Source organism: Neovison vison, chromosome 6 (assembly GCF_020171115.1).
Source record: "Neovison vison isolate M4711 chromosome 6, ASM_NN_V1, whole genome shotgun sequence".
NCBI lineage: Eukaryota > Metazoa > Chordata > Mammalia > Carnivora > Mustelidae > Neogale > Neogale vison.
The window spans coordinates 214,732,876-214,753,778 of NC_058096.1; the positions used below are offsets into that span (position 1 = coordinate 214,732,876).

The 20,903-nt window shown below is 55.9% G+C and overlaps 3 protein-coding genes across 3 annotated transcripts; 2 read left to right on the forward strand and 1 right to left on the reverse strand.

The window, feature by feature from the left end:
• Positions 1 to 740: 740 nt before the first annotated feature.
• On the forward strand, positions 741 to 3,726 carry SAMD1 (sterile alpha motif domain containing 1). Its single transcript, XM_044254043.1, has 5 exons — positions 741 to 1,771; positions 2,196 to 2,490; positions 2,582 to 2,678; positions 2,777 to 2,888; positions 2,991 to 3,726. The coding sequence occupies exons 1-5, from the start codon at positions 815 to 817 to the stop codon at positions 3,147 to 3,149; spliced, it is 1,620 nt and encodes a 539-aa protein (XP_044109978.1). The 5' UTR covers positions 741 to 814; the 3' UTR covers positions 3,150 to 3,726.
• A 1,400-nt stretch (positions 3,727 to 5,126) lies between these two features.
• Positions 5,127 to 7,904, forward strand: C6H19orf67 (chromosome 6 C19orf67 homolog). Its single transcript, XM_044255378.1, has 6 exons — positions 5,127 to 5,461; positions 6,150 to 6,294; positions 6,416 to 6,516; positions 6,604 to 6,789; positions 7,137 to 7,271; positions 7,730 to 7,904. Exons 1-6 carry the CDS (start codon positions 5,127 to 5,129, stop codon positions 7,902 to 7,904), a joined length of 1,077 nt encoding a protein of 358 aa, XP_044111313.1.
• Positions 7,905 to 12,572: 4,668 nt separating this feature from the next.
• On the reverse strand, positions 12,573 to 15,242 carry MISP3 (MISP family member 3). The gene is made up of 3 exons (XM_044255379.1): positions 13,742 to 15,242; positions 13,232 to 13,305; positions 12,573 to 12,961 (listed from the first exon to the last, which is right to left on the reverse strand). The coding sequence occupies exons 1-3, from the start codon at positions 14,307 to 14,309 to the stop codon at positions 12,944 to 12,946; spliced, it is 660 nt and encodes a 219-aa protein (XP_044111314.1). The 5' UTR covers positions 14,310 to 15,242; the 3' UTR covers positions 12,573 to 12,943.
• Positions 15,243 to 20,903: the final 5,661 nt, after the last annotated feature.

Sequence of the window (20,903 nt, forward strand, 5' to 3'; positions counted from 1 at the left end):
GGCGGCGAGTTCCCGGTAAGTGCGGTCCCGAGAGCGGAGCGCGCCGGGGAGGCGTGGAGAGGGGGGCTGGGCGCCGGGGACGTCTGGGTCCCGCGCCCAATGGCTGGAGGGCGGCCGAGCGCCGCCCGCCCGCCCCGCCCGCCCCCTCTCCCCTCCCCCCGGCGCTCCCCTCCCCCTCCCCCGCCCGCCGCTTTCCCCCGCCCCCGCCCCGGCGCCAACTCCACGGCGCCTCCTTAAAAAGCGCGCGGGAGTTGTAAGGGGGGGCCGGAGCGAGCCAGAGTGAGCGAGAGCGCAGGGTAAAGGGGGCGGGCGGGGGGCCCGGGCTCCACCTTAAAAGCGGGCGCGTGGGGGTGGGAGGGAGGAAGGCGGGCGGCGGGGAGGAGGGAGGGAGGGAAGGAAGGGGGGCCGGAGTGTCCCGGGCGCAGGGCGCGCGTGCGGCGGCGGCGGCGGCGGGGAGGGGCCGGCCGCGCCGCGCTCCCCTCCTCCCTCCTCGCATCCCCGGCCCCGCGCGCGCCCAGCAGAAGCGGGTCTGTGTGTGCGTGCGTGCGAGTGAGTGAGTGTGTGCATATTTTTTTCTCTCTTTTCTTTCTCTCTCACTGTTTTTTCCCTCTCGCGCTCCCTCTCTCTCGCTTTTTTTTTTTTTTTTTTTTTTTGCAAAGAAACAGCAGCGCCGCCGCCGCTCCGCCGAGGCGCTGCGCCCCCCGGGGGGGGAGGCGGAGGAGGCGGGCAGCGGCGGAGGGAGGGGAGCCGGGGAGGGGGGCGCCGCGCTGGGAGGGAGGCAGCGCGCACGGTGCAGCCGGGCCGGGCGGGAGGCATGGCGGGGCCCCCGGCCCTACCCCCGCCGGAGACGGCGGCGGCCGCCACCACGGCGGCCGCTGCCTCGTCGTCCGCCGCTTCCCCGCACTACCAAGAGTGGATCCTGGACACCATCGACTCGCTGCGCTCGCGCAAGGCGCGGCCGGACCTGGAGCGCATCTGCCGGATGGTGCGGCGGCGGCACGGCCCGGAGCCGGAGCGCACGCGCGCCGAGCTCGAGAAACTGATCCAGCAGCGCGCCGTGCTCCGGGTCAGCTACAAGGGGAGCATCTCGTACCGCAACGCGGCGCGCGTCCAGCCGCCCCGGCGCGGAGCCACCCCGCCGGCCCCGCCGCGCGCCCCCCGCGGGGGCCCCGCCGCCGCCGCCGCCGCCGCGCCGCCGCCCACGCCCGCCCCGCCGCCACCGCCCGCGCCCGTCGCCGCCACCGCCCCGGCCCGGGCGCCCCGCGCGGCCGCCGCTGCCGCCGCCACAGCGCCCCCCTCGCCCGGCCCCGCGCAGCCGGGCCCCCGCGCGCAGCGGGCCGCGCCCCTGGCCGCGCCGCCGCCCGCGCCCGCCGCTCCTCCGGCAGTGGCGCCCCCGGCCGGCCCGCGCCGCGCCCCCCCGCCCGCCGTCGCCGCCCGGGAGCCGCCGCTGCCGCCGCCGCCACAGCCGCCGGCGCCGCCACAGCAGCAGCAGCCGCCGCCGCCGCAGCCACAGCAGCCGCCGGAGGGGGGCGCGGCGCGGGCCGGCGGCCCGGCGCGGCCCGTGAGCCTGCGGGAAGTCGTGCGCTACCTCGGGGGCAGCGGCGGCGCCGGCGGCCGCCTGACCCGCGGCCGCGTGCAGGGGCTGCTGGAGGAAGAGGCGGCAGCGCGAGGCCGCCTGGAGCGCACCCGCCTCGGAGCGCTCGCGCTGCCCCGCGGGGACAGGCCCGGACGGGCGCCGCCGGCCGCCAGCGCCCGCGCGTCGCGGAGCAAGGTGAGCGCGCCGGGGAAGGGGGGGGTTGCCGCGCGGTAGGCAGGTGCGGGCGAAGTTGGTGGCGGGGCGCGAGTCCCGGGAGGAATCGGGCGGCGGGCGGCCCTGGCTTTTCGCGTCTTAACTGCGGGTTCGGCGCATGGTGACCTTGGCAAGTGACTTAATCTTGCCGAGCCTCAGTTTCCTCCGCTTGTAAAACGCGACTTAATAGCAGTAGCGACCCCTTGAGGTTGTTGAGCGAGTTTAGTGAGATTTGGCTACTGAGGGCTTTATTAACACAGAGCCTGGCACGGACTGAATGCGTAAAAGTTAGTCCGTGTTGATATTAAAGGTGGGTATTAAGCACACCACCCGGTCCTGGATCCCAGGGACTGGGCTCAGGGCCAGAACAGCTACTAACCTTTCCTGCCTCTCTCCCCGGCTCCAGAGAGGTGGAGAAGAGCGAGTGCTTGAGAAGGAAGAGGAGGAAGAAGACGAGGAAGAGGAGGATGACGAGGATGATGTGTCTGAGGGCTCAGAGGTGCCTGAGGGTGACCGTCCAGCAGGTGCCCAGCACCACCAGCTTAATGGCGAGCGAGGCCCTCAGAGTGCCAAGGAGAGGGTCAAGGAGTGGACACCCTGTGGACCCCACCAGGGCCAGGATGAAAGTCGGGGGCCGGCACCAGGCAGTGGTACCCGCCAAGTGTTCTCCATGGCAGCCATGAATAAGGAAGGGGGATCAGGTAAGGATCTCTCTGAGTTGGGAGGTATTGCCTGGTAGGGAGGAACTGAGCCCCAAGACAAAGCCACAGGCATATGTGTTTTCTTTCCCAGCCTCTGCTGCCACTGGGCCGGACTCCCCGTCCCCTGTGCCTTTGCCCCCAGGAAAACCAGCCCTACCAGGGGCCGATGGAACCCCCTTTGGCTGTCCGTAAGTTGGGGTATTTGAGACACGGGGGTGTTGCCTTCATGGGTGTAACAGAACCGGGGGAGTATCACTTCTCACTGGTTCCCTCTGTTCTGACACAGCTCGGGGCGCAAAGAGAAGCCGGCTGACCCCGTGGAATGGACGGTGATGGACGTGGTTGAGTACTTCACCGAGGCCGGCTTCCCAGAGCAGGCAACAGCTTTCCAAGAGCAGGCAAGTTCCCAGCCCTCAGTGTGCCCCTCTCTTCCAGGGCCTCAGTGGGGGTCAGCTCTCACCCTGCCCTCACCCTGCTTGCTCTCTCTCTGTCCCACCCAGGAAATCGATGGCAAGTCTTTGCTGCTCATGCAGCGCACAGATGTGCTGACTGGCCTGTCCATCCGCCTGGGCCCAGCCCTGAAAATCTACGAGCACCACATCAAGGTGCTGCAGCAAGGCCACTTTGAGGATGACGACCCTGATGGCTTTCTAGGCTGAGCGCCCAGCCTCCCCCCAGCCCCAGCCCATTCCAGCCCCCATCTCACCCAAGACCCCCAGAGTCCAGAAGCTGGATGGGGACACTCTCAGCCCTCATAACAGATTCCAGTGAGGGGGCATTCCTCCCTATTCATCTCTTCCCTGTGTTTCCCCAGCATACACACATCTGGCCCCCAGCACATCCCATACTCCATGATAGAGGAGTGTGGGGTGAGACCGGGCCTGCTCACGTCACCCCAGGAGGCTAGCCCTCCCCTCAAGTCTAGGACATTTTTGAAAAAAACAAAAAAAAGAAAAAAAGAAAAATGGGGGCTTCCTATCTCCCCTAGATCCTCTTCAGTTCAGCCAGATGTTTCCTATATAAATGTTCTGTTCTGCCTATTCATTTTGGTGGGTGGCCTTTCCTCTCTCCCCCACCACCCATGCCCCATCCCAGTCTGCCCCTGGGAACAGCTGGGGTGGGGTCTCTGGGTCTTCCCTAACCCTCTCCTTTCTTTCTGTTGGTTGTCGCTCCAGCTGGCTGTATTGCTTTTTAATATTGCACCGAAGGTTTTTTAAATAAAGTTTTAAAAAAAAATGCCAGTTCAATTTTATGAATGGAATGGGGGGAGGAGCTTGAAGAGCTATGGGCCTCCTGGGAGAGTCTAGGGTTCAGACAAAATTGTTTGAGGAGGAAGATAGGTAGTGTGTGGGGCTGCTTGACAGCCAGCTAAGACAGGAAGTGCTGCAGGAGAGCAGGAATATTTGCCTAGTTGGGTCACCTTTCCATGCTCAGAACAGTGCCCAGGCACACAGTAGGTGCTCAAATATTTGTTGAGTGACCAGCAGCTAACTAAGCTTTATGAGCATTTTCTCGGTTGTTCTCTCTGCAGCCCCATAGGCAGAGAGCTCATAAAACACCACTTTCTGGAAGAGGCAACTGGCTCAGCACAGCAAAGATGCTTGCTCAGGGTCTCAGGGGGTGGGGTCAGACACCTGTCTGAGTTCTTTACCCAGAGTCTTTTTAAGTGTAATGAATGTATTTGGCTTCCTAGCTGTATGTCTGTCAGCTTTGGCACACCACCAAGAATCTAGTCTCTAAGTGTTGGGGGCAGGGGTCTGTTCTGGACCCATGGTAGGGTCTCCAAGCCTCCCGGTCTGGGCCAATTAAAAGGAACGGAAGGGATGAGATCATGGGACCCGCACCTTTTTCCAAGTGAAGATTTTTAGTATTGTTACCAGTTGGAACAGCTACTGACATCACAAGTCCCTACTAAGTTCAAATGCAGTTTTCCAACTCCATTCGAGCTTCTTTTTTTTATTTTTTTTAAAGATTTTATTTATTTATCTGACAGAGATCACAAGTAGGCAGAGAGGCAGGCAGAGAGAGAGGAGGAAGCAGGCTTCCCGCTGAGCAGAGAGCCCGATGCGGGGCTCGATTCCAGGACCCTGGGATCATGACCTGAGCCGAAGGCAGAGGCTTTAACCCTGTGAGCCACCCAGGTGCCCCCCATTAGAGTTTCTTTAAAAATATACAGATTCGGGGGCCAGAGTCAGACTCTACGCAGCAGGGGCGTCCTCCCTTCATGTACCTGCACCCCCGGTTTGGAGGCTCGATAAAGACCCCTCTTCCCTAGGAAGCAGCCTAGAAGAAAAGTGCTGGCACCCCAGGACGGGACCGCGCCAGCACCGGCCCAGGACGCCTCTTTATCTGGACGCGTCCCCCAAGCCAGGTTCCGGGAGCGCGCATGTGCGCGGGGCCCGGCGGGCGCGCAGCGCCTACCAGAGAGGCGCGCCCCTCCCGCGTGTTGAAATTCAAACGAGGCGAACTCCCTCCGTGCGGCGCCGCGCGGGCGGAGAGGTCGAGGCAGGGGCGAGTCGGAGGGGGGCCGCATTCCCAGTCCCGGCAAGTCCGAGGTTCCCGGGGCGGGGTCGAACCCGCGGCCAACGTGAGCGGCGGAGGCTTAAAGAGCTGCGGTCCTCGCCTGCGACCCTACGATGGCTACCGAGCAGTGGTTCGTGGAGCCGCTCCCCCCGGGCCCTGGGGAAACACCGCCCCCGGGCGACTTGGAACCTGGGGCGCAGCCCTGCGGAGACACCTCCTGGTCGGCGTCCCCTGGCGGGCCTGGGAACCCCCCGGAGGCAGAACCGGAGGATGTCCAGGGGCAGCTGCCGGAGGCCTCTACGGCTACTCCTTCCCCGGAGCCCCTGGCCCCCGGCCCAGGCCCCGCCCCTCCTCGCCTACCCTTGGACACCATGTTCAGCCCCATCACCGAACAGCTCCGCTACCTGCTCAAGAAGGCAGATGATTTCCAGAGCTACTTGCTTTACAGGTGATTCTGGTTGGGGTCCTAGGTCCTGAGAATGAGACTGGGGAGAGGGTAGTAGGTGGGCAACACACGCTAGGTTCCCAAACTCAAAAGCACCAGGAGCCAGAAACCGTAAATGAAGCTAGTTGATTGCGGATCCCATCTCGAAGAGTGATAAGAACTGTGTAGAAATTTGGGGTTAGGGAGTGCCTGCTATTAGGTGGCCCCCAGGGGCCCCCAATTCATGAGGACTTTTCTCCCAGTTTTTAACTGTTGGCTTACACTTTGAACTCTGGGCAGGCTAAACAAAACCAATCTGTGCCAGATTTGGCCCAGCTGGCTACCAGTGTGAGAACCCCACCACGACCGTCACCAAAGTATAGCATGATGCCCAACCCAGGGGGAAAGGGACTGAAATTCTTACATTTCAGTATCCATTGGAATTCTTGGGGAGGCTGTTTAAACCCTAAATTTCTGGGCTCCACCCTACAGGAAATTTTGAGTTAAAGTCAGTGGTAGAACTCAGGTGTCAGCATCTTAACAAGTGTTCCCAATTATTTTGATGGAAATGGTCCCAGAAGATACTCTGAGAAAGGCCTGGCGCAGGCGGAATTTTTAATAGGGGGTCCAGGCCAGGAGTACAAGTCAGCAGTGAGTAGAATGGGAAATGGGGAGTGAGGGACCCCAGGCAAAGGCCCTCTTTTCCCTTTAGCAGGGACCGAGTACAGAAGGAACAGCTGGCAAAGGCCATGCCCACCTTCTTACAGATGTGTGAGCCCTACTTTCTCTACCTGGAGGCAGCTGCACGGAGTGTGCCCCCCATCTATGGAGCCCTGCAGGAGCTGGTCCGAAAGGGGGTGTGTGGAGCAGATTTCCTAGACCCTATGCCCCTTTCTTCACCCCTCAGGAGTGGGAGAGGGTGAGGGAGGGCGATCCTGGTAGGCCAGCTAATCTCATTACACCCCTTCTTCCATGCAGCTGTTGGAGATCTCCCAACAGCTGACCCTGCGCCTGGAACAGCTGGTCCTCATGTATGCCTCCTTTGGGTTTGTGGACCTGGAGGATACGGACCCCCTAAGGTAAAAGGGTAGGACACAGGAATGGGGATGGGGAGAGGGTGGAGTCCAGAGCCCAGCCTCACTCCCGACTCTCCCATTTCCTGCCAGCATCTCTTGTTTCTTCTGCGGGAGGTTCTCCATCAGCCCTTCTCACGAGGTGTCCATCTTCAGATACTGTGCCCCAGCCGCATACACCGCCAGCCGCTTCCCCAGATACCTCTACAAGAAGATGCGTTGGAACCTGGAAGCCACCCCAGAGCCCAGCAGCGGGGGACAAGATTCCCATGTGGATTAGTGAGTCCCCTAATAGAACCAAAGTTCTCCCCTCTCTCCGCAGAATGCCAGTGTAGGCCTCTGGTGACCACCACCACCAGAGCATGGAAAGCCAAGCAGGAAACCAAAGATCTTTCAAAGGCCATCCCCACCTTAAAAAAAAAAAAAAAAAAAAAACTCACCCTCCCATTAACATAAAAGTCCTCCTCTTAAAAGTAAGCTGACAGGGAGAAAAGGCCTCAGTGTTGAGCCACCTGAGAATTTGAGGGCAAATTCTGAGGAGTTCCACCTCCACCACCAGAATCAAAGCCCTCAACAGAAGAAGGTAGGAAACTGTTCATTCTTAACTGATACCCCTCCCCTCCCAGCTACTTCCTGTGCTATCGGGATACATGGGAAGACACAGGCAAGAGTCCGGCCAATTCGTGCCCCCAGATCCAGAAGCTGTGGTCCATTGGCCGGTGGGTGCCGCTTGGACCTCCCGACGATGACCTTTATTCATGGTAGGAGTTAGGGTGATGGCAAAGTGGGTTTGGGGCTTGGAGGGAGGGGCAGAACCCCACCAAAGACAAACTTCCCCCAATATTGGTTCCCTTTGTAATAAGGACAGTATTTTATTGTACCCTGAAAAGTGCTTTATGCAGACTTGTGTAACAACCCATTGAGGTCTACACTTTAAGCACCATTTTACAAAGAAAACAGATGCTCAGAGAGGTTAAGTTACCTGCCCAAGGACACACAGCTAGCTGGGTGATAGGCGAGGTCAGGGCTAGAGCTGTTTAGCCTCCCAGAGCCATTACCCTAGGTTTCTCATCAACAAGGAAACCACTTTCCCCCCCAGGGTTTTTCCCACCCCCAGCTGAAACAAAGCAGCTTTCAGCTACAGCCTTTCACTTGAGGGGAGGGGCTCCCGAGAAGCAGGGGGGCGCTCACGTCCTGGCCTGTCTGTCCTGGCCCCCAGGATTTTGTGCCCGCAGCCGCCTGGGGACTACCAGCAGCTGCTGACCATCGGCTTTGAGGAGCCCTCGCACATGTTGGCCACCGACCTGCTGGTGCAGATCCTCACGGGCCAGGCAGGCCCGGCCCGGCCCCCGAGTGCGACCGGGCCCGCGGCGTGGGCCGCGCAGGGGTCTTGAGCCTGGAGAGAGGGTATAAGCTGGAGCTTGACAGTTCCAAACTCCAGGAGAGGGAGCAGGGGAGGGGCTCACTCGTTCTCCCAGGGCACCTCGGCCTCGCCTTCCAAGGGGCCAGGCCGAGCTGGCCAGTGGGCACCGGGTCCGGCTTGGCCGCGGAGCCCTTCGTTTGGACACACCAGTTTTGCGTTAAATAAAAGAAAGAAAGAGGTCACAGGCTCAGCCTCCGCTCTCAGTGCCGCGCCCCACCCCTTGGGGCGAGGGAGCCCCGCCCACTCGCGCGGCCTTCTGGGAAATGTAGTCTTTGAAACAAAACCAAAGTCCCTCGACTGGCGGACCAGCGCTCAAGGCATGCGCAGAGGCGCACATGAAGCTAAAAGGGAAGTAGCGGTGCCTGTCAACAACCGGAACCCAAAAAACCGCAAGTTTTGGGTAGCCGGGAAATTCAACACCCAATGGGGGAAGGGACCCCGGAGCCACGCCCACTCCCGTGTTTTGACCCGGAAGTGGCTTCTTTTTACCGAAAAGACTATATTTCCCGACGTGCCCCAGGAAAGGGCCCCGGGTCAGTTTCCGAAAGGCCAGAGTTAAATCTTCTTCCAGCTTTTGGGTAACGGAGTGGGCAGGTCGTCTTATTCGGCGGGGTGTCCCGGGCGCGGGCTGGTGGGAAAGCCGTAAGGAACTCCAACTTGGGATCTCTAAGCTTAACTCCGACCTTGGACAGGAAAAGAGACCCGGGTCGAGGTAAACTCACATATTCAAAGCTACAGCGGGCAAGTGGCGGGGCTATTGCAGCTGGTCCCTTGCGAGAGGAAGGGTGTCCTTCCACCCTGCTGTCACTCATCTGCGAGTTACCCCCTCATTTTAGGCATGCTTTTTCGTTCTTTGTAGCATTTTTGGAGTCAGGGGAAACCTAACCTTTAAGTTTTTGAGCAAAGCACTCACCTAAAACTCCCTGGCACATAGTAGTGTAAACCCCCGTTTAAGATGACAAAAGCGGACGTGAGAGGTAAAGTGAGTCGTCCGGATTGGACACCAGAACCCTTCATCTTTGGGGGGCGACAGGGGGTACAATTTGACTTCATTAAGATTGTTTAGTCTGAATGAGTTCAAGGGGATTCTGAAGCTCCCTAATACTTCTCTTTTTTTTAATATTTTATTTATCCATTGAGAGAGGGAGAGAGAGTGAGTGAGAGAAGGCATGAGAGGGGAGAAGGTCACAGGGAGATGCAAACTCTCCGCGGAGCTGGGAGCCCTATGCGGGACTTGATCCCGGGACTTGAACCCGGCACTCCAGAGGATCATGACCTGAGCCGAAGGCAGTTGCTCAACTAACTGAGCCACCCAGGCACCCACTAATACGGTTTTAAGTTAGTTCCTGTGACTTACACACACACACACACACACACACACACACACACACTGTAAGCTCTTTAGCTTAGTCCATAGAAGTTTAAATTGAGCCACAAATGCGAGTCATATATGTAATTTCAAACCGCCTTGTAACTACATTTTTTAAAAGATGAAGTTTAAAAAAAAACATAAATATTAGTGATAACCCAATATATCCAAAATATTATTTCAACATATACTTAATGCAAGAAATTGAGATAGTTCCCCCTTTCAGTTAATAAGTCTTTGAAGTCTGGTGTGTCTTTCATACTTACAGCACATCTCAGTGCAGACATAGCTTTAGACTATGTCCCTTAAGGCAAATCACAGGCCACTTAAGACTAAAGATTTCTGGGGGCGACTGGGTATTTCAGTGGATCAAAGCCTCTGCCTTTAGCTCAGGTCATGATCCCAGAGTCCTGGGATCAAGCTCCACATTGGGCTCTCTGCTTAGCAGGGAGCCTGCTTCCCCATCTCTCTCTGCCTGCCTCTCTGCCTACTTGTGATCTTTGTGTCTGTCAAACAAATAAATCTTTAAAAAAAAAAAAAGGACTAATGATTTCTGGCGCATGGTGGCAGTACTTGGAGAAGAAGGAAACAGGTTTGATGTCCTGAATCCTGTTGCTTTTGAACTATCTATAACGTGATTCTCCACCTTTAGCATGGAATTGTGTGGAGGGTCTAATTTTTAAGTCTGGGTCGGGGGCCCAGAAAGTGAGAAGTTCCCAAGCCATCCAGAGACTGCTGGTCCAAATGCTACAGTTTGAGAACTGCTAGCCTACATCTACCTACCTGATCGTTCTCACACTTGGCTCCATGTAGGAAACACCTGTAGAGCTTTAAAAAATACAGAAGCCATGGGGCGCCTGGGTGGCTCAGTGGGTTAAGCCGCTGTCTTCGGCTCAGGTCATGATCTCAGGGTCCTGGGATCGAGTCCCGCATCGAGCTCTCTGCTCGGCAGGGAGCCTGCTTCCCTCTCTCTCTGCCTGCCTCTCCATCTAGTTGTGATTTCTTTCAAATAAATAAATAAAATCTTAAAAAAAAAATACTGAAGCCAAGGTGCCCCTCAGATTCTGATTTGCTTGGTGTAAGGGTGCCTCAGCGGAGTCAGGGCAGGGAAGGTGGAGAACCCAGGTCCACAGTTAAGTAGTGCTGTCAACTCTACAGGCTTAGTTCTTAGCAACCCTGCTGGGAATTAAGAATCTGCTCTGGGGATGCCTGGGTGGCTCCTGCGTCCTGGGATCTAGCCCCATATTGGGCTCCCTGCTAAGGTGGGGAGCCTGCTTCTCACTCTCCAGCTCCCCTGTGCTTGTGTTTCCTCTCTCTCTCTTTCTGTCATAAATAAATAAAATCTTTTTTCAACGATTTTATTTATTTGACAGAAAGATCACAAGTAGGCAGAAAGGCAGGCATAGAGAGAGGTGTAAGTGGGCTCCTCACAGAGCAGAGAGCCTGATGTGGGGCTCGATCCCAGAACCCTGAGATCATGACCCACTGAGCCACCCAGGAGCCCCAGTAAATAAAATCTTAAAAAAAAAAATCTGCTCTGGCTGTTTCCATTTCCCCCCTTGGCAGTGCTGGATCTTTGCTCTCTCAGCAGAGTCACCATCAAGTATGTGCTCAGTGTGCTGATGCCGGAATCAGGTGGTTCCTTTTTGGACTGAGCTTCTCGTGGGGTCCAATGCTGTGTGAGCATTCTTTCATTCTTTTTTTTTTTTATTCTTTCATTCTTAATTAGCTACTTGTCCTCCCTATGGAGAATCAAGCCTGTTGCGAGACCCAGGGCATACATAGTTGGACAAATCCAAGAGTTGAAACAGTGATTCTAAAACATTCCTGGGTCTTTTCTTGGTCTCAGGGCCCCCCTAAGAAGCCGGTACCCTAAGACCAAAGAATAAAAGGGCAGAGATACAGTTATTCAAGTTAGGGTGTTCACAGACTCTCTTGAACTCCATCAAAGGGGGACTTGAACCCCTTAGCTTAGGAGAGAAATTAAGAAGGGCTTGCCAATTGAGAGCTACAGGCTCTATGGCAAACAGCTGCTACTTATTGCATCTCCTGTCCCTCACCCCCAATTTAAAAAGTTTTCTAGTTATTTTTTAAATATTTTATTTATTTGAGAGAAAGAAAGCGCAAGCAGGGGGAGTTGCAGAGGGAGAAGCAGGCTGCCAGCTGAGCAGGGAGTACTATGTGGGACTCAATCCCAGGACCCTGGGATCATGACCTAAGCCACCCAAGTGCCCCAAAAGTCACATTTAAAGTTCAGTAGATTTCTTTTTTTTTTTTTAAGATTTTATTTATTTGACAGACAGCAAGAGAGAGGGCATACAAGCAGGGGGAGTGGGAGAGGGAGAAGCAGGCACCCCGCCCAGCAGGGAGCTAGAGGCAGCCAGATCACAGGACCCTGGGATCGTGACCCCAGCCGAAGCAGACGCTGCTTAATGACTGAGCCACGCAGGTGGCCCTCTCTTTTATTTTTTTAAAGATTTTATTTATTTGAGAGAGAGTGAGTGAATGCACAAGCAGAGGGGGAGGGCCGGGGCAGAAGCAGACTCCCCTGCCAAGGGGGGAGGCAGACATGGAGCCCCATCTCCAGATTGCAGATTATAACCTGAACCCAAGTCACATGCTTAACTGTCTGAGCTACCCTGACTCCCCTAGATTTCTCTTTTAAAGGCTTGGTTCCCTCCTCACTGCCTCCCCACCTTTTGGAAATCAGCTCTAGTGCCACTGAGTTCACTCATTGGTAGTACTGTTGATATGGAGGAACACTCATCTGCCCCTCGAAACAAGGCATTTTACAACACACCCCATTTCTCTCCTTAATATCTGTCTGGGATCTATAAGGCATGTGAAGTTTGCCATAGCTGGACAGATTATATATGGCCTTCTATACCCTGTTGAGAAGCTTGTACTTATACCACCACCCCATTTTTTTGGGTAGCTATTGTTTACGTCCTCAAGGGCAGGAACAACCTCTTATCACCTCTGTCTAGCCAGCGCCCAGCTCCGGGCATTCCGTTGGCACCAATAAATGTTGACGCTGTCTGGAAAAAGCGAGGGCTTGAGTTCATTCGTCCGAACGCCGCAGTTTGCGCATCTGCCGCCAGGGGGCACCAGGACCCGGCCAGGGCCGGGGGAGACCAGCAGCCCAGAACTCGGCACTAAGGGGGCACGTTCTGTGTTCTGGCCCGCGCCTCCTGCAGCTTTCTCAGGACTTCCTCTGCCGGGCGCGCTCCCGCCCCAGCCCAGACGAAGAAGACCCAGAGGAAAACAGCCTCAACTGCCCAGAAAGAAAGGGCTTTATTGGGGAGTGAGGATAGCCGAGGCGGAGACCCTGGTCCCCTAATTGCAAAGGCCGGAGGCAGAGACCAGCTCCGTTTGCAGTTAGGCGGCGAAGGGCTGGACAGTTCCACTGGCGGTTTGAGAGTGGTAGTGTTCCCCAGTGGGGACTAACAGTTTTATAGAAGAGACTGCTCAATTTCACAAAGGCAGGTTCAAGGAAGGGCTGGTCGATTTCATCTTGTCCTGTGCAGACCCGCTGGCCTTCTTCCAGGCCTTCTGTGGATTCTGAGAGCACCTGGGCAGCCCTACCAGTTTCCTCTGATGTACATGTTACGTCTGGCAGGGGGTCCCAGCCTGCTGGAACATCAAGTCTTCTGCTCCTCCTGGGGAGAGGACGCCAGACGGAAGGCTGACTTTAAAGGACCCGCGCACCGCAGGAAAGTCACCCAGTCACAAGGTGGGGCGGTTTGGGCCCTGGGACTACCGCATCCTGGTCACTCCCGGACCGTGCCCAGAACTTTGTGCCCTAGCCTAGAGTAAGTTTCCGAAGGGCGCGGGGGTGCACTTTTCCCTGGCTCAGCACCCTGGTGCCCGGGGTGAGGGGAGGGAAGAGCGACTAGCGCTTGAGGCAAGAGGAGAAAGGGGGTTCCCACCTGCTCCAAGCCGCTCTCAGATGCCTTTCTACGGGGAGGCCAGATCACCGCCAGCTTTCCGTCGCCGCTGCTCGCTGCGGGGGAAGGGGCGCTCAGCCGGGGTTGCCCCTCCTGTCACCAGCTGGAGGCTGCCAGGACCAAGGAGGCCGGCCGCGCCCCTTAAACACACAGGCGTTTACCCTCCTTCCCATGGAAACCTCCATTCTGAAAGGAGGGAGCAACCTGAGGGAGGAGGGAGGCGAACCCAGAGTGCGGAAGTGGCTCCAGGAGTGCCTGAACCCAGGGGTTCCAGGGAACCGATAAAGACACCTAGAACCCCCCTCCCTTCCTCACCAAGAGCCTAGTGAGGTGGATTCGGGAGTCGACCATCCCGAGTACAGGGAGGAGCGCAGGGCGTCTGGGAGCCTGAGAGGGTACCTTGAGGGCCAGAAGAGGGGCCCCTGGAGTTGGGCAGTCGGTGAGGGTGGCTGGAGCCCTGACAGACCCCAGCGTCGGAGCGCGCGTGCTTACCCGTGAGGCTCGGCGCGGGGTCCTTGAACTCGGCGGTGCCGTAGACGCTGAGCCGCTGGCGCTGCAGCTCCCGCTCGCGCTCAAGCACCTCGCGCACCTCCTGCTCCAGCAGCGACGGCGCGACCCGCGGCGGGGCGCGGGCCAGCACCGGGCACCGACCCTGCACCGCCAAGCGCGGTCGGCCTCCGGGATCCGGCAGCCCCTGCAGGTCCGCGCCGCCTTCAGCCGCCGGCAAGGAGCCGCGTCCCCCAGCGGCCTCAAAGAATCGCCGGAGCTCACCCAACGGCTGCGGCTGCGGCCCGGCGCGCTGCTCTGGGGCTGCGGGGCTCGCTAGCGCCGCCTGACGGTGGGCCTCCCGCTCGATGTCTCGCTGCATCTGCGCGCCCGCCCGCGCGCGCTCCAAGGCGCGCGGGAGCGCGGGGCCGGGGCCGGGCAGGCTGAGCACCGGCCGCACGCGCAGCTCGACGAGTTCTCGGCCTGCGCGGCGAGGGCTCAGGCCTCGGCTCCGGCGCAGGCTCTCCTCGCGTTCGCAGCTGCGTCGTATTTCTCGTTCAATGGGCGTCTCCATGAGCGGCTCCTCGGGGCCCTGGTTGGGGGGGGTGGTCTTCGGGAGCAGTAAAAAATGCTGCAGGGGGCCTTCGGAGTCTGACTCCGGGGAGGAGGTCTCGGGATCCTGAAGAGGACAGTGCTTTGGGACCACCGCGCTTCGCGCTTCAGACGGCTCGGGGTCGTGGTTGCCGGACCAGAGACTCCCAAAACCCTCAGCTGCAGACGGCCCGGGGCGTTCTGCGTCCAGCCCCGCTGATGGACCCGAGACTTCGCTCTCTTGCTCAGAGATCTCCGCGCCCTGCTCTAAAGGGGGCACGGAGACCTTGCCTCCTGGCCTGTGGACTTCGGCGTCCTGCTCTGGGGCAGGCCCCGGACTTCGCTGTCTGACCCGGGGTCCTCGAGGCCCCGCTCTTCGGATGAACCCAGGGCTCCGATCTCTGGCCCGGGGACCTCGGTGTCCAGGGCTGGGAGCAGCTCGGAAGGCTTAGTTTCCAGCGCCGGAGTTTTGATGCCCAGAGCTCGGACACAGTGCCCTGCGCGGCACCTGTGGCAGTCACCGCCCGCGGGTTCCAAGGCGTTGCCTACAGCGGCCGTTTCTCTGACCTGCCCCTGGCCTCTAAGAACGGCCCCCCGGGGCAGGGTCGGGCACCGCCCTCTGCACCTGAAGGGAAGATTACGGCCCCGCCCTCGGGGTGGAAAGGGGCGGGGCTCGGCAGGGTACCGCCTTTCCTGCGCTGACGTGCCTCAGGTCAGTTCAGGGTACCAGACTTCTTGTAAAAGGGCTTACCTGGACTCGGCTGCAAGTCTAGGTGCCGTTCGACTCTCGGGGCGCCACCGTGGCACCTCGTCGCTCCCACGTCCCCGGCATTCCCAGGAGGTCTGACCCCAGCCGTGTCCCTGGCTGGGTCGTTGAGCCACTGGCCCTCTGGTGCTGGTGTCCTCCAAAGCCATCTTTCCGGGACCTTGCTAGCCCCGCCCAGGCCGGCGGGCAGCAACGCCCCTGGCCTCTGGGCTGTCCATCCACATTCTACCCCTGCAGCCTACGGCTCAGACTGGAGGGGGCGCCAGGAGCCCTCTCTTGGCGCGCCCCAGGTTCCCTCCCCGTTTCTGGGCTCAGCGAGGCCTCTTCAGAGAGGTGTGCCATGGGCCGCGTCACGCCCAGAGGCTGCTTTCCCCTCACCCCTCCTGGAAAAGTCCGCGAGGCGTCTGCGGCCAAGTGCACTTCCAGATTGAGGGAAGTGGGAGGGACGGACGCAACGCGCCCAGGGCTCAGCGGAGCAGCTGCGGTTGAAAGGCGGTCACCTTGGGCCCAGGCAGCTAGAAAGGCCCTGGAGAGGTATCCAAGCTTGCGGTATGGAGCAGCTCCCCGCCGCAGGGGCCAGATCCGTGGCGTTCAAGGGCAAGACCGACGCCCCCAAAGACATTTTCCACTCTCTTCCCCCAGGCCCTCTCCAGATCTGTCCTCTGGCCCTACTTCACCATTCTGGGTTGACCAGGAAGAAAGAATAGTTACCTAGAGAAAGAGGGGGGTGGGTGCTAAACAGCTTTGGGAACCTCCAACAATCCATAACTGATCGCTCCTTCCCCCAGGTCTCTGCCTACCTTGATGACTCCCCTCCTTCCCACCCTCTCTTACCCTCTCCTGGATCCTAATCTCCAGTTCCTCCCTCTAACCCCGCTGGCCCAACTGGAATTGGGCCTACATGGGTTCCATCCCATGCAAAACCTAAGCAAGGTACCCCCCTTCTCCAAGGCCCAGTTCTCTCGTCTGTAAAATGGGGAAAGCAGTACCTACTCCCTTGGGAGGTGGTGAGGATTAAAGCTATACTTCTGGAAAGAGCTGTCTATAGTGTTCTCTCCTCTTCATCACTTCCTGTTCCTCTTTGGCAGTGCTAACAAGGCTCCTGGTCCCACCATCCCACTGAGCTTTTTCAGTCCAAGGACACTGATGGACTTCATTTGCTGAATCCAGTCACTGGTTCCTCCCTGACTTCCTTTCCACTAGCTCCTTGGTCTCCAAGGACACCATCTTCTCCTGGTTTCCCTCCTATCTCGCAGGCATTTCTCTCTCTCTCTGTCTCTCTTTAAGGATTTGACTTATTTATTTGAGAGAGCGAGAGCACAAGCAGGGGAGCAGCAGCAGGCAGAGGGAGAAGCAGGCTCTCTGCTGATCTAGGAGGCCAATGCAGGGCTAATCCAGGATCCTGGGATCATTACCTGAGCCAAAGGCAGACTCTTAACTGACTGAACCACCCAGGTATCCCCTCCCAGACATTTCTTCTCAGGCTTCTATTGCACCTGCATTATAGGTTTTCTTTCCCTCTGGTTTCCATGGAGTTGGCTGATGAGAGAGAGGGAAGTGCCTGTGTCCTTCCCCTTCTGGTAGCCACTCCACACAGCTCTGACTCCAAAGCCAAGGTACGGAAACAGCCCCTGGCTGTTACTAACCCAGATTGTCTTCTTTTCCTTTTCTTTTTTCTTTTCTTTTTTTTTTTTTAAGTTTATTTATTTATTTAAGTAATCTCCACACCCAGTGTGTGGCTCAAACTCAACCCCGAGATCAAGGGTCATGGGCTTCGCTGGCTGAGCCAGTCAGGGGGGCCTCCGGACACCTTTATAAGCCAACTCTTTATCAAGCTCTCATCAGTTACTCAATGTGAGCACACCATCTCTTTCCTCTCAGCACTCAACCCCTGACCAATCCCTACCTCATACTTTAAACACCATCTCTGTGCTGGTGTCTCTCAAATTTATATTTCCATCTCTGACTTCTCCTCTGGGTTTTGGACTCCTCTCCATCACTCTTAGTGTAGTAGGTGTCAAACTGAACACTTTTTAAAAACTGAACTTTCGGGGGGGCGCTTGGGTGGCTCAGTGGGTTAAAGCCTCTGCTTTCAGCTCAGGTCCTGATCCCGGGGTCCTGGGATCAAGCCCCGCATTGGGCTCTCTGCTCAGCGGGGAGCCTGCTTCCCCCTCTCTCTGTCTGCCTCTCTGCCTACTTGTGATCTCTCTCTGTCAAGTGGATAAATAAAATCTTTAAAAAAAAAAAAAAAACTGAACTTTCGGATCCCCCCAGGTCTCCTCACTATGTGTGGCAACTTACACGGTTTGTTTTTCATGCCCCAAACCTGGGAATCTACCTCAACCTCTCTCAGCCCTGCTCCAATCCATCCATATGTTGGATTGCTGTTGGATCTTCAGGCTCTGCCCCCAAAACGTATTCTGAATTTGTCCACTTCTCTCCATCCTCACTTATCCCAGCCACTTCAGCGTCCCTCCAGTGGCTCACCATCACACTCAGAAGAAAAATCTAAATTCTCTCCTCTGACCCAGAAGGCCCTGCCTACTTCTCAGATCTCATCTTCTGACATTCTCTCCCTCACTCCTCCATTCCAGCCTTTGTGCTTCCCCCAACCCCCCCCCACAAGTGCACTCCTACCTCAGGGCCTTTGCACTTACTTGCCTTTTTCTCTGCTTGGAATGGCTCATCATATGGCTGGCTTCTGCTATGTGGGTCTCGACTCAAATATCACTTCTTTAGACAAATAGTCCCTGACCACCTAGCCTGCATCATACACAGCCCTTCTCCATAACCCTAACCCTGCTATTATGTTTTTTTTTTTTTAACTATTTATTTGACAGAGATCTCAAGTAGGGGGAGAGGCAGGTAGAGAGAGAGAGAGGAGGAGGAAGCAGACTCCTGGCTGAGCAGAGAGCCTGATGAGGGGCTTGATCTCAGGACCCTGGGATCATGACCTGAGCTGAAGGCAGAGGCTTTAACCCACTGAGTCACCCAGGTGCCCCTAACCCTGCTATTCTATACTCACCTTATACAGCAATGATCACTAATTGCCTTTATTTGTATATTATCTCTCTCCTCCCCACCACCGAAAGTGAGTTGTCTTACAGCATTTTCTGTTTGGTCACCCCTAGACCCAACTACCCCATGCCTAGAACAGTGGCTGATACAAAACAGTTGCTTAAGAATTATTTAATGATACGCACGAGGTGTCCACCCCAGTGCTGGGAATAAAGAAACAAATCAGACTTGGAAGGTGCAGTTGAGTTTGGGAGACAGAAACAATGGTAAATAGAACAATCTTGCTTCATTGTGGAATACAGGACAAGAATACAAAGGGAAGTCCACATACCATATATCTCAATATTTAACAGTTATAACATTAAATTATAAACAATTAAAAGAAGTATATTCTCAGAGCACCTGAGTGGTGCGGTCAGTTGAGCCTCCAACTCTTGATTTTGGCTCAGGTCATGATTTCAGAGTTGTGAGATCAAGCCCCATGCTGGCCTCTGTGTTCAGTGAGGAGACCACTCGGGATTCTCTCTCCCTCTCCCTCTGCCCCTCCCGCTTGTGTGCATTTTCTCTCTCTCTCTCTCTCTCTCTCTCAAATAAATAAATATATCTCTTTAAAAGATACATTCTCGGGGCACCTGGGTGGCTTAGTCGTTAAGCATCTACCTTTCGCTCAGGTCATGATCCCAGGGTCCTGGGATCAAGCCCCACATTGGGCTCCTTGCTCAGCGGGAAGCCTGCTTCTCTCCCTCTTCCACTTCCCCTGCTTGTATTCCCTCTCTCACTGTCTCTCTCTCTCTCTCTGTCAAATAAATAAATACAATCTTTTTTTTTAAGATACATTCTGTCCTCCAAAAGACAGAAACAACCCACATGTCCATCAACAAATGAATATATAAATAAAATGGGAGGTAGCTCCCCAAAATGGAATATTATTTGGGGGTGCCTGACTGGCTCTGTTAGTAGAGTATGTGATTCTTTTTTTTTTTTTTTAATTTAATTCTTTGTCAGAGAGAGGGAGAGCACAAGCAGGGGGAGAGGCAGACAGAGGGAGAAGCAGGCTCCTTGCCAAACAAGGAGCTGGATGTGGGACTCAATCCCAAGATCCTGGGATCTCAACCAGACCAAAGGCAGATGCCCAATGGACTGAGCCACCCAGGCGTCCCAAGCTTGCGACTCTTGATCTCAGGATTGTGAGTTCAAGCCCTGTGTTAGGTGTAGAAATGACTTAAAAAAATAAAATCTTAAAGAAAAAAAGGAATATTATTCAGCCATAAAAAGAATGAAACACTGACACACACTACATTGTGGATGAATCTTAAAAACATTATGCTGAGTTGGGGCTCCTTGGTGGCTCAGTCAGTTGAGCATCTGCCTACAGCTCAGGTCACGATCCTAATCCAGTGTCCTGGGATTGAGTCCCACATTGGGCTTCCTGCTCAGCAGGAAGTCTGCTTTTCCCTCTCCCTCAGCCCCTCCTCCTGCTCCTGCTCTCTCTCTCTCTCCCTCTCTCTCTCTCTCAAATAAATCTTAAAAAAAAAAAAACATTGTGCTGAGTGAAAGAAATCAGACATACAAAATATCACACAGTATATGATTCCATTTATATGAAATGTCCAGAATAGGTAAGTCTACAGGGACAGATTGGTGGTTACCAGAGCCTGGGGGAAGGGGAATCAGAAGAGACTGTGAATGGGCATGGGGTCTCTTTCCAAAATGATGGAGATGTTCTGGCCCCAGAAGGGATGACTGCACAACACCGTGAGGGTACTAAATACCACTAATGGTAAATTTCATATGTATTTTACCATAATTAAAAGCCAATTTAAAAAGTGTGTTCTCGGGCGCCTGGGTGGCTCAGTGGATTAAGTCGCTGCCTTCGGCTCAGGTCATGATCTCAGGGTCATGGGATCGAGTCCCGCATCGGGCTCTCTGCTCAGCGGGGAGCCTGCTTCCCTCTCTCTCTCTCTCTCTCTGCCTGCCTCTCTGTCTACTTGTGATCTCTGTCTGTCAAATAAACAAATAAAATCTTTAAAATAAAATAAAATAAAATAAAATAAAATAAAAAATAAAAAGTGTGTTCTCTCCTCCTATCATGGCAAATGTACTTTCAGAATGACTTAGAAGGCCAGGTTCAAATGAAAACATTTTGAATCCCTAGGAGTCTTGTACTAGATCGTGGGGTGCCAGGAAACCCCAGCTCTCAGTCTGGCCCCCTTGACTTCCTGCCTTCAACTCTCTTCTGCATAGCAAAGAGCCTTGTGCCTGCACCTGGGGACCCTGTGCAGCCTGTCTAAGCCTGACCTTCACCCCTCTGCCAATGGCTGCCCTTGATGACTTGTCAGGCTGGAGGTAGGGGTAAGGTGCACCCTGGCTGCATGGACAGCGTTCGGGAGGCACAGAGGCCTTATCGATGAGCTCAGGACCATTTGGACAGGGAACTCTGGGGTCTGAGTACCCCAAGTAAGATGTAAAAGAGGGGGGCGCCTGGGTGGTTCAGTGGGTTAAGCCGCTGCCTTCGGCTCGGGTCATGATCTCAGGGTCCTGGGATCGAGTCCCGCATCGGGCTCTCTGCTCAGCGGGGAGCCTGCTTCTCTCTCTCTGCTTGCCTCTCCATCTACTTGTGATTTCTCTCTGTCAAATAAATAAATAAAATCTTAAAAAAAAAAAAAAAGATGTAAAAGAGGGAGGGGAGAGTTAGGTAGACACATTCCCTTTGTCACATGGGGAAGGTCCAAGCTGGGGCAAGGTCCTTTCTCACTGAGGCTCAGGTCAAATTGCACAGCAGAGGGGGGCACC

What these genes read in the sequence shown, in the direction of transcription:
- SAMD1 (XM_044254043.1), top strand. Translation starts at nt 815, where the DNA reads ATGGCGGGGCCCCCGGCCCTACCCCCGCCGGAGACGGCGGCGGCCGCC. An exon ending in GAATAAGGAAGGGGGATCAG is followed by an intron (nt 2,491 to 2,581) that starts GTAAGGATCTCT and finishes TTTCTTTCCCAG; the next exon opens with CCTCTGCTGCCACTGGGCCG. An exon ending in CAACAGCTTTCCAAGAGCAG is followed by an intron (nt 2,889 to 2,990) that starts GCAAGTTCCCAG and finishes TGTCCCACCCAG; the next exon opens with GAAATCGATGGCAAGTCTTT.
- C6H19orf67 (XM_044255378.1), top strand. Translation starts at nt 5,127, where the DNA reads ATGGCTACCGAGCAGTGGTTCGTGGAGCCGCTCCCCCCGGGCCCTGGG. An exon ending in AGGAGCTGGTCCGAAAGGGG is followed by an intron (nt 6,295 to 6,415) that starts GTGTGTGGAGCA and finishes TCTTCCATGCAG; the next exon opens with CTGTTGGAGATCTCCCAACA. An exon ending in GACGATGACCTTTATTCATG is followed by an intron (nt 7,272 to 7,729) that starts GTAGGAGTTAGG and finishes CCTGGCCCCCAG; the next exon opens with GATTTTGTGCCCGCAGCCGC.
- MISP3 (XM_044255379.1), bottom strand. Translation starts at nt 14,309, where the DNA reads ATGGAGACGCCCATTGAACGAGAAATACGACGCAGCTGCGAACGCGAG. An exon ending in CCCCGCGCCGAGCCTCACGG is followed by an intron (nt 13,306 to 13,741) that starts GTAAGCACGCGC and finishes CTTCCCCCGCAG; the next exon opens with CGAGCAGCGGCGACGGAAAG.